The sequence below is a fragment of the Budorcas taxicolor genome, chromosome 7 (genome assembly GCF_023091745.1).
Source record: "Budorcas taxicolor isolate Tak-1 chromosome 7, Takin1.1, whole genome shotgun sequence".
In the NCBI taxonomy this organism is placed as follows: Eukaryota; Metazoa; Chordata; class Mammalia; order Artiodactyla; family Bovidae; genus Budorcas; species Budorcas taxicolor.
This window is the reverse complement of record NC_068916.1, coordinates 60,921,444-60,938,261: the sequence shown is the minus strand read 5'-3', so window position 1 is coordinate 60,938,261 and position 16,818 is coordinate 60,921,444. Positions and strand designations below refer to the sequence as shown.

At 43.2% G+C, this 16,818-nt stretch overlaps 1 protein-coding gene across 1 annotated transcript in view; it reads right to left on the bottom strand.

Moving 5' to 3' along the window:
• HMGXB3 (HMG-box containing 3) overlaps positions 1–16,483 on the bottom strand; it is a 60,709-nt gene extending 44,226 nt beyond the window's left edge. The window contains exons 1-6 of the mRNA XM_052642833.1: positions 16,088–16,483; positions 12,876–13,014; positions 11,821–11,995; positions 8,067–8,564; positions 6,393–6,491; positions 892–1,023 (exon numbers count right to left, since the gene is read on the bottom strand). Of these exons, the coding sequence (XP_052498793.1) occupies positions 892–1,023; positions 6,393–6,491; positions 8,067–8,564; positions 11,821–11,995; positions 12,876–13,012 (1,041 nt within the window). The 5' untranslated portion in view covers positions 13,013–13,014; positions 16,088–16,483. The remainder of the gene's footprint in view (positions 1–891; positions 1,024–6,392; positions 6,492–8,066; positions 8,565–11,820; positions 11,996–12,875; positions 13,015–16,087) is intronic.
• Between the last annotated feature and the right edge of the window lie 335 nt (positions 16,484–16,818).

The following is a 16,818-nucleotide window of genomic DNA, read 5'->3' as shown; positions in this document are numbered from 1 at the left end:
GTATGATTTATAGTCAGTGCCAAGCACACAGCAGGTAACAAAAAACATGTTCTGAACTGAACATCACAGGGGCATAGCTCTAATGCTCATTTATTTACCGAGCACCATTTATTTGGAGACAGAAGTACATATCTGGAAAGTTAAACTATGGCAGAGCTTGAATACTGGGTTAAAGACCTCCACTTTTAATAGAAGCTATAGGAAACTAAGTGGGCTTCCCTGGTGGCTCAGACGGTAAAGAATCTGCCTGCAATGTGGGCGACCTGCGTTTGATCCCTGGGTCGGGAAGATTCCCTGGAGAAGGAAATGACAACCCACTCCAGTATTCTTGCCTGGAAAATCCCATGAACAGAGGAGCCTGTTGGGCTACAGTCCATGGGATTGCAAAGATTCAGACAATACTGAGCAACTAACACTTTCCACATGAAACTAAAAGGACTCAAAGCTAAGGAATGAGATGTGCCCTGTGTGTATGAATAGTTAGGCAGTTAGTGTGGAGGGTGGATTGCTAAAAATGTGACCCTAACAGGAAATGAATAATTTAACATAGTATAGTCATTCATGGAAAACTATGAAGCAATTAAAGATAACGTTTTTGAAGAATATTTAACGATATGGTACAGTGAAAGAAAAAAGACAAGATACAGAATTTCTATACCCACGAATAAAGACTAGAAAAAATCTTAACGGACACTGAAATCTTAACAATGGCTTTTCTTTGGATGGAGGTTACGGATAACATTATATTCTTTCTTCTTAAAAAGAAAGAAACTGACTTATTTGTAGCATCAGAAAAGTTAGATGAATATTAATTTAAGTCATCTATTCTTAAGGGGAATAGTAAGGTTACTCTGTGGGGTTTCCAAAGCAGTGATGGCCAATGGACTCTACCTTTGGGATCCACTTCCCTCCGAGGAAGTTACCACAGGTGGGGCACTTGGGTGGCTTGTGCCTGGTGACGTATGTAAAGGAGCAGCCCGGGCTGGTACATGTCCCATGGCCCCGCCGTGTGTATGTAGTAGTCTGTAAGAATAGAGAAGGAAAGGTCAGAATCAACAGCGCAACCTAATCTCTCTCAGATCCTGATGACTATTAGAACCCCAACAATGGCAGGAGGATATCAGCTTGCAAAAAATTAGCCAGCTCATGGTCTTAAAAGGTCAGAACTGGAAAGGCCCTAAAATACAACTAATTAGTTCACTTTTTAGAAATGGAGAAAGTGAATGCAAATGAAGAGAAACAACTGCCTAGGGTTACAGAGTTAGGTACCAGAAGAACAAAGATTATGATAGCTACAATTAATTAATTAAGTGAAGTACCACACAGTGCTAAACACTCTATCGATATCTCATTTAAAGTTCTCAGCAATACTGAGGCAGGTATTACTACTACTGAGGTTCAGAGTGGTTAGATGCTTTGTTTCAAATCATGAATCATGTGGTGACTCAAGGACAGAGCCAGGCCTAGAAGACAGATCTTTCTGATTCCTGGTCAAAACTCCTTCCATGCATCCTGCTGCACCCTACGGCTCTCCATACATCAAAGCACTTGCTTCATCTTCATTCTTATTAGTTAAAAATCAGAGAACCTAGAATCTAGGATTCCAAGATATAAAAACAGTCCAGTCACTAAAAAAATGAGAGGGAACTCCAGTTGAAACCAGGTCCTTTGACACTCAACAGAATTTGATTATTTGTATACATATATTCAATCACTGGCTCATATAATCTCTGGTGATTTCCCTTTGAACAGAATGTATTATATTTCAGCTACAAATAGAAAGTAGCCATGCTCCATTTCTTGATTAATGCTGGAAAGAAAACACTTCCCTGTCAGATCTGTTCGGTCACTTATGAATGGTTTACTCAGTTACTAATCCCTGTCTCCCTAGCCTGGCCAGAAAGCAAAAACCTCCCTTAGGAAACACCAAGCTGCCTCTAGGCTGCCTCTGGCCAGAACACCTAAGGAAAAAGGGATATGATGGTGATAGCAAATCAAGGATGAGTGTGAAGTTGTGTGGCACCAGGAAAAAGGATTTGGGTTCCAACTTCATCACTGACACACTGAATGAGCTGGGGGTAATTCATCTTTGTTCTTGGGCCCTTGATTTCCTCTTCTGTAAAATCACCTGCCCTTTCTGCTTAATGGGTATATCTTGAGGAACAAAAAGTTTATAAGACTATTTTAAATGGAAAATAAAACATTTGTCTTTTCTCTGACTGTGGCCCCACACAGAATAGTCGTTCTGAATACATTCCCAGAGAAAAGTTAGTTCCATAAATAAATCACCACCAACCTGGAAACACTCCTAAAGAGCAGCGTACAGAAATGACTTTAGAAAATAATGCCAGTGTTCAAGGCTGATGTTGCCTTCTTAAGTAGTTCTAGAAGAGCTTGATTTAACATTTATTAGACCATGAAAGAACATTAATTTCCTGAAGAGGAAAGGTTCAGGAAAAATAATTTACTACAACTTTCTTACCTAATAAAATATTATTTATCTGTAGTGGGAATTTTAAGAGGAAAAGGCAGACTATGACAAGTTAAATATATGTACCTAAAAGAAACCAAGATACGTATCCTAAAAAAAAACCAATACAGTAACGAAGACAAAGTTAATGAGCCACAGACCAATAAATGAGATAAAATAGATTCATTAAAAATATTCAATTTGGAGTTCCCTGGTGGTCCAGTGGTTGAGAATCCACCTGCCAATGCAGGGAACACAGGTTCAATCCCTGGTCCGGGAAGATTCCACATGCTTCGGGGCAACTAAGCACACGTGCCACAACCACTGAGCCCGGGAGCTGCAACAACTGAAGCCCATACACTCTAGAGCCCTAGCTCTGCAATGAGAAACCTGAGCACCACAGCTACAGAGTAACTCCCACCCACCGCAACTAGTAAAAGCCCACATGCAGCAATGAAGACCCAGGGCAGCCAAAAATAAATAAATCATTAAAAAAAAAAATTTAAGCATTTCAAAAGAAAATATAATAAAACATAACCAAAACAATAACAAGAAGAGGACATATTTAAACCAAATCATATTAATAATCACATTAAATATATAGTGCCTAAATACTAAATACCTAAATTATAAGGCAGAGACAGTCAGACAGGTTTTGCTCTTACAGTCAAACTATATGTTGTCTACCAAAAAGGTACTTTAAATACAATGCTACAAAAAGGTAGAAGGATGGAAAAAGATATAGCTTGTTAATAACAATAATCAAAAGAAAGCTTGATACCAGACCTAAGTAGATTTCACGGGCAACAGTGTGAGAGATAAATGCCACTTCTTAATAAGGAAGCAATAAACTTATCCAGAGAATTTAACAACCCTAAACATTTATGTATTTAATAACAGTCAAAATACATGACACATAAACTAACAAAACTGCAAAAAGAAACATATAAATCTACAACGACTGGTGGATGCTTTCTTAGTAGTTGACAGTCAACAGAAAATGAGTAAGGATCTGAAATGTACAGAACATTCCAACACCAGATTACACACTCTTTTCAAATGCACTTAGACCATTTACCAAGAGAATCCATACTCTGAGCCATAAAATAAGCCACACTGAATTTAAAAGGATTCAAGTCTTATACAAACTACAAAGTTCTAATCACAATGGAATCAAATCAGAAATCGATACAGAAAGATATCTGGAAAATCCCAAATATTTGGAAAGTGATACACCTCTAAATAACTCATGGGTCAAATAAGTTAGAAAGCATTTCGAACTGAATAAAAATGAAAACATACCCTACCAAAATTTGTGGGATGCCACTAAAAGTAGTGCTTGAAAGTGAAAGTCGCTCAGTCGTGTCCGACTCTGCAACCCCATGGACTATACAATCCATGGAATTCTCCAGGCCAGAATACTGCAGGGGGTAACCCTTCCCTCGGAGAAGGCAATGGCACCCCACTCCAGTACTCCTGCCTGGAAAATCCCATGGACAGAGGAGCCTGGTGGGCTGCAGTCCATGGAGTCGCTAGGAGTTGGACACGACTGAGCGACTTCACTTTCACTTTTCACTTTCCTGCATTGGAGAAGGAAATGGCAACCCACTCCAGTGTTCTTGCCTGGAGAATCCCAGGAACAGGGGAGCCTGGTGGGCTGCCATTTATAGGGTCGCACAGAGTCAGACATGACTGAAGCGACTCAGCAGCAGCAGCAGCACCCTTTCCCTTCTCCAGAGGATCTTCCCAACCCAGGGATCGAACCCAGGTCTCTTGCATTGCAGGCAGATTCGTTGCCAGCTGAGCCACAAGAGAAGCCCGAAGTAGTGCTTGGAGGCAAATTAAGCACTAAGCAGCTATATTAGAAAAGAAAGTCTCAAATCAATAACCTCAGCTTCTACCTTAAGAAACTAGGTAAAACCAAATTAAACCCAAAGCAAGCAGCAGAATGATAATAAGGATCATGGCAGAAAAGAGTGAAACAGAAAGTAGAAAAACAATAGAGAGGATCAATGAACCCAAATGCTCCCTCTCTGAGAGCAGTAAAATCAATAACCTCTAGCCAAGTTTATCAGGAAAAAAGAAAGACGACCCAAATTACCAGTGTCAGTAATGGAGAAGGGAAATCACTACATATTTTATAGACTTTAAAAGGACACAGGTTTCTCAAAACTTTGAAGACAATTACCACATGATTCAGCAATGCTACCCTTAGGGTATTACATCCAAAAGAACTGAGAAGAGGGACTCAAACAGACATTTGTATACCAAAGTTCATATCACCACTACTCACAATAATCAAAAGGCAGAAATAAACCAAATATCCAGCAATGTTTATGAACGGATAACAAAATGTAGTATACACACACAATGGAATATATTTTAGCCATAAAAAGGAATGAAATTCTGATACATGTCATAAGACAGATGAACCTTGAAAACATGTTAAATGAAAAAGTCAGATTAAAAAGGTAGTATTTGAATGATTCCACTCATTTGAGGTACCTAGAATACACAAATTCCAAGAAATTAAACAGCTATTACTAGGGCCTAGGGTAGAAAGCAGGGGCAGGGAATGGGGAGTAACTGTTTAATATACACAGTTTCTGATTGGAATGATGAAAGAGTTCTGAAAATGCATAGTGCTGATGACTGCATGACACTGTGAATATACTTAACATCAACAGCATTTGAATTGTACACTTAAAAATGACTAAAAGGGTAAATTTCATTACATATATTTTACCAGTTTTTAAAAATTCTTTGAAAGACAAACTTTCAAAGCTTACATATATTTTAAAAATTGGACTTGCCATTATAAACCTTCCCACAAAGAAATCTTCAGGCCCAGATGAGTTCACTGGTAATTCTAACCATTTAAGGAAGAAGTAACGCCAGTACTATACAAAACTCTTTCAAAAAATAGAAGAGCAGAAAATATTTCATAGCTCATTCTATGAAGTAAGCATAACTTTGAGACTAAAACAAAAAAAACACTGTATAAGAAAATTAAGAGACCAATAATATCCCTCATGAATATAAATAAAATTCTGAACAAAATGTTATCAAATCCAATCCAATAATATATTAGAAGGATAATATATCATTGCTAAGTGAAGTCTACCCCAGGAACACAGCGTTAACATTCGAAAAATACTATTAATCATACTAACAACAACAAAAACCCAATCATCTCTAAAGACACACCAAAATCCAATATCCAATCCTGTTAAAAACTTCCAGCAAAAATAACTTCCTAAACATGATACGGGTACCTATGAAAAACCTACAGCTAATGATGAAAGACTAAAGACTTTCACCGTAAGAAGACAGACAGACAAAGATGCTGGCTCACACCACTTCTACTCAACAGCATGCTGGAGGTCCTTCACAAAACCCTACGACAGTCTCAGCCCACATGCTGCAGTATGTGACGGAAAGAACAGTGAGAATCTAAAGACCTGGGTCCTTGTTCTGCCTTGTTTCGCAGCTCAGTGACCCTGAATCATAGAACAAGCCCTTTTTCTTCTTTGGACCTTTTCCCTAACCTGCACAATAACAGTATTGAATTCCATCAGTGATCTCTCAAGTTTTCTACATCTATACTTCAGAAAATATGATAAAAGCCATGGAACCTATCCCAAGAAATTACTTTTTCAAAGAGAAAAATTTGTATGTAACTTGAGTTCAAGGATCCTGTGGAGCTCTATTCACAGACCCGCCCCCCACCCCCTCACCCCCAGTTAAGAATATCTGAACCAGAAAATCTCTGAGATTTCTGCCAGTCCCCATGTCCTAAATTCATAGAACAAGCCCTTTTTGCTAAAAGGCAAATTGCTAAAGTTCATTAGCAATTTTAGAAAACTACCTGAAAGAGAATTCTTACGGAGCCATAATCTCCATCAACTCCCCACATACTAACCAGTTTGATGGAGGTGGGGTTCTCCACAACCGAGTAGGCAGGAAGAGGCAACATAATGAACTGTGTGGCTGGCGCAGAGGAGCTACTCTCACCAGAATCCTGCGGGTACAGGGAGACAAGACAATTTCATTGAGATGGAGTGAAGAACACCCAGGAGCACTCGTAACACTGAAGACAATCAAGTCCAATAACCAGAGACAACATGCTTACCCAACGGATGCATCAAGAAAATGTATGGACCTACAACTGTCTCAAAATAAAAGCTCAACTAAGGACAAAGGAAACCACTACCACAGGGAATGTGCTATCCTCATTTTACAAATGAGAAAACTGAGGTTAAGATACTTAAGACTCCTAAGATCACATAAATAGTCAAAGAAACCAATTCTTGTGACACTGTCAAATGTTCTTAGGAACCTATTCAGTTCAGTTCAGTCACTCAGTCGTGTCCGACTCTTTGCGACCCCATGAATCACAGCACGCCAGGCCTCCCTGTCCATCACCAACTCCCAGAATTCACCCAAACTCATGTCCATCGAATCTGTGATGCCATCCAGCCATCTCATCCTCTGTCGTACCTTTCTCCTCCTGCCCCCAATCCCTCCCAGCATCAGAGTCTTTTCCAATGAGTCAACTCTTCACATGAGGTGGCCAAAGTATTGGAGTTTCAGCTTTAGCATCAGTCCTCCCAAAGAACACCCAGGACTGATCTCCTTTAGGATGGACTGGTTGGATCTCCTTGCAGTCCAAGGGACTCTCAAGAGTCTTCTCCAACACCACAGTTCAAAAACATCAATTCTTCGGCACTCAGCTTTCTTCACAGTCCAACTCTCACATCCATACATCACCACTGGAAAAACCATAGCCTTGACTAGACCTTTTAATCAGGCCAATGGCATGCTTCATTACCATAAACAGCACTGCGGCAACAAATAATAAAATTTATGCCTGGCAAGGAATCCTTCGGAGGGCTATCTGCTCTCACCTGTCCAGGCTGTAGGGGCCACTGCACGCTGGTCCTCTTAGATTGAGCAGGACAAGTACCTCTCTGAGGATGCCATCCTACCCAGGATGACAGACAGCCTGGTGGCAGCTCCTCAACTCTTCACTTCCAGGGTCCACGCTGTGGAATCACTGAAATCACTGCTCTTTCCCCTCAACTGGGTATGACTAGAAAGCCACTGGGAAGAGATCTCCCCCTTCTTTCTCGGCTATTAGACTGATCAACCTGGCTGTGAAAAGAACTTCCTTCTTCTACTTACTCTGTGCCCAAGACGACCATTTACAATCCTTCCTGAACAGTTTTCAAGATGCTATTATGTTTGCTGAAATAATCATATGGGAACATAAAATCCTAACCAATGCTAACAGCCTAACAGATCCTGGCTTTGAGTCATGGACAGGCCAAATCTCATTCCCATCCCTCCTGCTAATGTACCTTATCTCGTGTGAAGAAAACACTGGCTAAACTGAGCAAGAGGAGATGTGAGTGCCTAAGAAACTGAAGAGGACTTTGGACCAAGCCTAGGGGCAAAAAGGTTCAAGAGGACTGCAGTCCAACTCAGAAATGCCACACCAATTCCTAAGTACCACTACTCCAGAATCACACTGCATGGGTCTAGCTGCCTTTTTAACTCTCTCAGGTAAAGCTCAATCACAGTACCTGTCACTTACCCTCATGACTGTTACTACAGACATACTCTCCCCCACCTGCGGGTGGGGCACAGCCAGGCTTCCAGTGGTAAGGTCTGATGAGCCGTTCACTAAGGTCTCTTCAATAACCAGGCTCGTCTGATAAGGTTGGTGGCTCTCCCCTACCTCCAGGGAAGCCTCATTTAAGAGCACATCCTGGCCGAGGATCTCTGAGGTGGCGATCTCCTGTACAGCACCAGGCTGGGCAAGGGCTCCCACATCCTCAGCTAAGGCCTCCACAGCCAGGCATTGTTCCGCCATGCCTGCATGGCCGGGCACTGTCTCCAGGGCAGTGTTGGACACAAGAGATGGTCCTTTGGAGGACATCTGGTTCTGGGCCACACACAGCTCTAGCTGAGGGCAGCTCCGCTCCTCCTGCAGGCTGCTCTTGGGGATGATGATGTAATCTGAGCGAGGGAGGATCTTGCGGAAACCTGGGATGTCCGGAACCACAGCAGTCAGTCCAGAGAGCTTAGAGTTCTGATGATGAAGAAGCCACGTCGGGAGACAAGGAGAGATAAACAGAGTTAAGACCACATGAAATACACGTATAAGCTTCCCACCCCAACCCCCACCCCCCCACAGAAGAACCAGAAAGATTCCATTCTCTTGACCTATGACTTAGATAGGGTCAGCCTCTGCCAACAGCAATGTCACACTTTAGCCAACGTAACTGACTCACTTAGTCACAAAGGAGACAGAAAGTGGATTAGATTCTATAAGGGGCACTGATCTTGGCATCATGCAACTGTGAGCTGAAATCCCAGATCTGGTGGAGTCTTGAACAAATTCTTTCCCCTTTTGAGGCTTTGCTGCCCTATCTGTAAAACAAGGGAACTGAATCTGGCTATTTATGAGTTCTTTTCCAGCTCTGACGCTTTAGGATTTCAAATTAGCTTTAGATGCCAGGATGTATAATGGAGATTTAGATGCCAGGACGTATAATGCTCGATGAAGCACTTAGAGCATAAGATACAAACCAATAGGCCACTCTGGATCTCAGGGAAGCAAGGAAGAATTCTGACATCACAGCATCTCCCAGACTTGCAAAGAAGGCTTCACAACAGAATGTGTATAGGGAAGGGGTTGTATCATAAGGACCTGAATATACTAGAGGAGGTGGGAGAATATAAACATTAACACTGACCTAGGAAGGTTTAGAAAATACTTCTTAAAAGCAATACTATTAAGTTAGGTACTATTGTCATCCCCATTTCTCAAATGAGGGAACTGAAGGAGGGCAAACTTTCCCAAAACACACAATTAGTGAGTAGTAAGACTGAGACTCCAGGCCAGGTCTTCTAAGGAGCTAAAAGACCAGGTACTAGAACACTAGAAGCCACAGCTCTGCATGGCTACCTGGAACCAAGAAAAAGGTGCTTGTGTTTTATTTTTTCAATTTAAACTGGAAGTTACCCAACAAGAAAAACAGACAAGTTCAAAGTGAACAGGTAAGTGAGAACGGAAATTAAACGGACCCCAAACTAATTTTAGAAGCATCATTTAAAAAGAACTAAATCAATTACAAAAGGATCTTTAAAAAAAAAGAGAGAGAAGTGGATGAGACTCTTAGGTTACAAAAGAAGCACTCAGGTGAAACTTGAAAGGAAACTGTCCAAACCCATGATGGAGCCTGTACTGGAGAGACAATGAAGAAATGACATTCTCAAGCCACTCTGTGAAGCCAACAGGTCAAGAGAACAAAGCTAAACGGTGGCAAATACAAAGGCTGGTCTGGACTTTATCAACAAATCCAAGCCCAGAGAAACCAGGGCAGCCTGAATGACGTTCATCTTACACACTGTAAGGAATGACACTGCAACCACAGGCCCCACAACCTGGCAAGAGACCTAAAGAGCTGCAAGGGACATAGCCCACCACAAGGTCTTCGGCAGGTTCCCACAGTACAGGCAGGAGGCTCCCACCTGCACACCAGGTAATTGGGGAGAGGTCAAACAGCACATACAATCTCACCCGGTCTTGGCACACCCCAGACGCTCACTGAATGTCACCTTTTCTTGTTATATGGTCACTGGACGTTTAATCTACTAAAGAGTGGTATTTACTGACCAAGTCAATATGGTCCAAGAACTCAGCCAGGTGTTTTACATTATCTATTTTAAACATTGCAAACAGATACTATTATCCCCATTTTACAAATAAGGAAAGCAGGACTCAAAGCTTAAATGATTCTTTCAAGGTTATAGCTAGTTAATATTAGAGCTAGTTTATTCGTAATAATCTTGGGGATAGTGGTGGAGATGACGGTAGATACAAATTTACATACGGATAAAAAATCATTATAGATGATCTACTTAAATTTTTTAAGTCTTAATAAGGATCTATAACAACAACCAGTTTTAAAAGCCATGTCAGGGGACTTCCCTGGAGGCCCACTGGGTAAGACTCTGTGCTTCTATAATAAAAAGCCTGGGTTCGATTCCTGGTCCGGCGAACTATGATCCCACATGACCAAAAAATTGAAATCTCTTTAAAAATTAAAAACCGTATCATTTCAGGATTAGGTAAAATTTTCTTGTATCATGGGCAAAAAGTTTGTGACTTTATAATGGGGAAATCAAAGAAAATATGTGTACTTTTCCCAGACTTCACCTCTCCTCCTCCACAGGGATTGTTTCCTAGACTCAGTTTACAAACAAATCATCCAGAGGAGGAGTAGAGTGGCATGTCCCAGATGGCAGGTAACACCGAGCTCTTCTAGGAAGAGAAATGCCAAGCCAACAAGGACAAACTAATCTAAACGGCGGCCAGTGGCAGGTGGGCTCCACTAAAGGAAACATAACCTGTTTGCTATAACACGGTCATTGTATTCCTGAAGAACTTTTGCTCTGTACGATCAAAAAAGTCAGAGACTCTTGTTTCAACTGGAAAAAAAGGAGTTAAGGTGAAAAGGTTTCAGCTTACAATAACAAGGTTATTTTTCCTGCAGGAATTTTTGTTTAAAAAAAAAAGCAGTACTAATAGCTGTCAGTACATTTTATTATCATGAACAATAATAACAAAATGGCTGACAGACACAAACCAAAGAGCTTTCTTGCTTATGCTTTAATGCAATCGTTCAAGCCTTAGTCCCTTCCGTGAACTTCAGCTTTAGCCTTACACTTTTCGTTCAATAGTTCAATACCAGTGCTAGAACATGTCTTATATAAAGCAGCTGTGTCCACCTCTAAACTCACAAGCCTAATTGCTGATTATGGAATAACTGACAGTGGTCAACACAACACAAATTAATAACATTTACACTCAACTGATAACATGAAAATCCACGGTGTAGGGAAAATGTCTGTAGAAGCTACTCGATGAAGGGAAAGGAACACTTAACTACTCAAGGACGAGAGGCTCCAAGTTTTGCTAAAATTCAGAAAAGGAACCTGAGGCTCCCTGGAGACAATGTACGGCCACAAGCAAAGGGTACAAGAGAGTGTGGGGCATCATCGGAATAGAAACAGAGAGGGAGTGCCCTGGCAGTCCAGTGTTTGGGGCTCAGCACTCTCCATGCCACAGCCCAGGTGCAACCCCTGGTTGGCTTGAGATTCTGCAAGCCATGTGGCGCAGACAAAACAAGAAAGAGACAATATCAGACTCAAGAAAGGTAAAACTGACTCAACTTTAAAGTTCTCCCAAGAGAAGAAATAGGAGAACAAGAGGTTGGATTTCCCAAGCCTTACCACTAGAGCAATGGAGGCATTAGCTGAAGGGGGGGGAAATCACTTACAGGATCCAGACCTTCTTTCTCTAGTTTGGCTTTCTCCAGGTAGTAACTCCTCTCGGCCACACTGAGCAGCCTCCAGCTCTCACTAATCTTCTTATTGATCTCAGACTGAGGGAGGTGGGGCAGCTCCTGCTGCACTTTCAGGTAGATGTCGTAATAGTACAGAAGGTAAGCGGACCTGAGGAAGCAAGGACTTCGTAAGGCTTCCTCTCCCTCAACCAGTAAACTCTACAATATTTGAGTAGTGAAGAATTAAATACAAAACCCAGCTTTTCATTTCAAAAGCATTTCTGTAAACAGAGACTGAAGCAAAGAAGCGTTTAAATAATATCCCCAGAGGGTAAATGACAGGAGGTTTCTCCCTCCAGAAACCTGGAAGCAAAGGCTTACCTGGTTTCACCACCACCACTTTTTCTGCCGGGATGACTGACTTTAAATCCCAATATGGGCAAAAAACAGATACAAATGTTCTGTCATTCCACTTTTAGGAAAAGGTTAGAGGACTGACTACCACTCACATCCTCCTCATCTACACAGCCTTTGGTCATCTCTCTGCTAAACAGCACCTAGCTGAGGCCGAGGGAAGCAAGCAGGCCTGTCGAAGTGACCCAGAGCTGGGGGCCTCAGCAAGAAGTCTGGGGAGCTCACAGTTAAGGAGGAGATTAGAGCTACAACCTGGATATTCTTTATAGGTATCATTGGTGCTACTTACAATTCCATACTTTTATTGATGCCCTAATTAAATATTTAGACAACAGTAGTATTAATAATGCAGGATGTGGTTCTCTTGTACAGAGCTTTCCACCATTTGTATGCCTATTTCCTGCTACAGCCTAGAAACAGGACCAAAATTTGGAAAGGAATGACAACTGCTGACATCAACTGGCCACTTCCTACTCCCCAACTCCCTCTCCCCCCAACCCCACTACCACCATCAGGAGACAAGAACTGACATGGCACTCTCAATGAATCTGGACACACTAAAGTCTTCTTGTTCAACAGAGCTCTCCAAGCAGATTCTGTTTATAAATGCCAGCTACCAAAATGTGTTGGCTAACCTGGGTTTCTTGGCCTTTTCTCCATGTATTTTGTACTTTTTCTTCTTCTTGGGTGGCCCAGGGGAGGTATAACAGTAGGCTTCCTCAATTTCCTCCATCACGACAGTTACCTCAGTACCATCATACGATGCATCCATGGCTAGAGGAAAGTCAAACACAAACAATTGTCAAGAATCTACCTGAAAGAGGACAGCAGACTCCCAATCCCATGATCCCTTATTTCTGCCAGAGCCTTAAGACTCAGTCATGTCCCAAACTCAGCAGATGGATCTTAAGCACCACCTGGGGGACTTACTAAATATACAGATTTTAGGATTCCACCTCAGCCTTCTAATCAGAATCTCTAAAGGGTATGGCAATGTATCCTTAACAAGATTTTTGTGCCATGTGCTTAGTTGTTCAGGCATGTCTGACTCTTTTTGACCCTTTGGGCTGTAGCCTGCCAGGCTCCTCTGTCCATGGGAACTTTTCGGCCAAGAATATTGGAGTGGGTTGTCATTTTCCTCCTCCAGGGGATCTTCCTGACCCAGGAATTAAACGCTCGTCTTCTGTGTCTCCTGCATTGCAGGCAGATTCTTAACCTGCTGAGCCTTTGGGAAGCCCTTCATGCTGAAGCTCCAATACTCTGGCCACCTGATGCAAAGAGCCAACTCACTGGAAGAGACCTGATGCTGGGAAAGATTGGGGGCAGGAGGAGAAGGGGGCAACAGGGGATGAGATAGATGGTTGGACGGCCTCACCGACTCAATGGACATGAGTCTGAGCAAACTCCAGGAGACGGTGAAGGACAGGGAAGCCTGGCGTGCTGCAGTCCATGGGATCGCAAAGAGTCGGACATGACTCGGTGACTGAACAACAACATCCTTAACAAGGGCCCCAGGTGATTCCTCTGACTAGGCAAATCTGGGGTCACGAGCTTAGCCCTTTCACTTATATTCACTCATGAGACACTCAGTAATCCTTCAACTCAAAGATTTATTAGCCCCATATTATAAGAATTCCATATAGTAACAGGTAAATACTTGGCCAGGAGTCAGTTCTGGATGCTCCCTCATGTTTCATGCCTTAAGTAAAATGCTTCATTGATTTTCATTCATTCAAACGTGTAATAAGTGCCAATATGTAGGAAGTTTCTTTACACTCTGCCAGCTTGTGTGACTTTGGACAGGTTCTTAAGCTGCTTTAGGTTCAATTCTCTCTTTTTAAACAGTAAAAAGCAATGTCTCTCCCACCTTACCACAGATTTATAGTGATAAGGGTCAAGGAACAGTCAAGTGCTATACAAAAAGGATTTATTATTAAAGATAAATAGTCTGTGACTGAGATGCTTAATGACCTGCCCAAAGGGACACTACACCCAGGGACTTGAAAAGCAGGTTTTTTTTAAACTCAAAAATTCAACTGTGAGCCTTCTTCCATTATACTACACTGCTCCCATCTCTATTAGCAACATTCTAAATCAGCACTGTTCTATTAACATTTTGAAATGATCTAAATGTTCTTCATCTGTGCTCCTCCAATATGGTAGCTACTTATAGCTACTGAGCACCTGAAATATGGATTGTGTGACTGAAGAACTTGAATTGATTTCATTTTGTTTAATTGTAATTAGTTTAAATAGCCACATATGGTGAGTGACTTACTGGTGTAAACAGTAATCTGACAGACATTAACTCTCCAGAACTAGTCTAAGAAACAGATAATCTACTAATAGCCTTTCGTAGGGAAAGGAAGGCATTACAAAAAAATTCAATGACTAGTTCAAGAAGAGTTAGTTTATTTGTGGCCACATCCTAAATGGGAGTTTTACACACAGACTCAATCCTTGGATGCAGAAAGGTTCCCAGAAACTTCATTTTACGAGAAATAACCTAGTTGCTCGGGAAAATCTGTGAAAAGATAATTTAGGATTCTGGGAAGGAGGAGCTGTGTAAGTAAACACAGAACTGATATACGTATTACAAGGTCCACTCACATCTCAATTTAGAACTCACTCCACAAATGATGAAGTATCTGATAAGTTATAATGAGAAAAAGCACTGCATGTTGAGTCAGGAGACCTGGATCCAAGTCTAAATTCTAACCATGCAATATCAGGTAAGTCTATTCCCACCCTAAAATTCTGTTGTTCCTCAAGTGAGATGGAAGAGGCTGAAATCTGTGGCTCCTAACTTTGAGAGGCAAGAATACCTTTGAGAATCCTGTGAAAGTGGAAATACCCTCTCCCAGAAAATGTAGATAAACATTTCACTTTTAATTTTTAAAGATATACCAAAGGCTAAGAATACACTATTCCTAAAGTTCTTTCTACTTCTGTACCACCTCTAAATGATTTCTCTTACCACTAGAAAACGTAACAACCCCCCACACCACCCACCCCCACCCTCCTCCGCCCAAAAAACCCCAGCCTTCTGTTACAGCACAACTCTGGAGGAGAACATAACCCACATTCGGCTGGGTCAGAAACAGGCCAGTGCCTTCGACGCGTAAGGGACCTGAGGGTTCAAATCAAAGCTACGTGAGGATATGCTTTTTTTTGCCTTCAATAATTGACTCCTCAGCCCTTGAGTCTTACAGAGAAAAGCAATAACTGCAGGAGAGCTTCTGTAAAGAATGACATACAGGGTTTTAGCACGCAGAGCAAAACAAGTTAAAAAACAAAGTCATACAAACACATTGAGGGTTAGGGGCAGGAAGAGACTACCCTGGGTTTTGGCTTGTTTGACTAGCCTGGCTTAAGCCTGGGTTCAAGAGTTGTTTTCAGATCCTAGTCCCCAGTACAGCAATGCAAAAAAAAAAAAAAAAGCCAAGATAATATAAAGGGTAAAACCAAGGGCTCTGGACGGCAGAAGATCAGGGTACTAATTTAATTCAGGCACTTCAACAGCAGGCGCACAAAGTTCTATGACCTTGAGCAATCTACTCTCACTCTCGAAGCCTCAGTTTTCTCCTCTTGTAAAAGAAAAGTAAGGTAATACTTGAAATACGTGACACACTTTGACTGTCCCATCAAATACCCCTTGGACCCTCATTAAACGGCTTTGACAGCACAGCTGTGGGCCATGGTTGGCCTATGAGCCTTAGACGAATGCGGGAGAAGACTAAGGCTCACTGCTCCTACACTGAGGAAGAGGCAACAGCGCTTAGAGAGCCGCAGCTCCCAGCTGTGGGCGCCCAGCTCTCGCAGCGTGGCGCTCAAGGGCGGGACTTACCTGGAGAAGCGTGCAAGCCGCGCGGCTCACATTCCCGGTGGCGCGCGGCCAGGGGGCTCGACGAGGGGGCTGGCCGGCGCACTCGCGCTCCGCGCTGTCGGCGAGAGGCGGCTCCAGTCGTAGCAGTGGCAGCAAGGAAGTGGAGGCGAGGACTCGCGCGCGCATCCCGGGGGCTAGAGGAGCCCCGGCCCCGCGGTGCCGCCCGGCGACACACGGCGCGGAGTCGCGACAGCCCCTCTCGCTCCCCTTCCTCGGAGTCGCGATATGGGGTCGTGGAGGGAGGGTGTGGAAGCACACGTTCGCCCCGCAGGCTCTTCAATGACGCCTGCCGAGGGCCCCGGGGGTCAAGCCCCGGGAAGCCAGAGGAAGAAAGCAGGGACACGGGCGTCACCGCGGCACTGGCTCAGCCGCAGCAGCGGCGGCGGCGACGGCAGCAACGGCAGCAGCGGCAGCAGCGGCAGCAGCAGCAGCAGCAGCAGCACACCTCGGATCGTCAGGGAGACCCGTCCCGGCGGCCCTCGCGGCGCACCGGAAGCGGCCGGCGGCGCGTGACTGCGTGCGACTCCTCGCGCAAGCGCAGTAGTCCATCTCAGACCGAGGGGCGGGCCCATAGAAATTGCTTAGAAACTCAGAAGGGGGCTGCTAAGGAGGATGGACTGCTTCCTGCTAGAGGTTCCGGGAGGCGGAGGAAGCTACGGCCGCCTGCGGTGGAAGCCCTCAGCCCCTCGGGT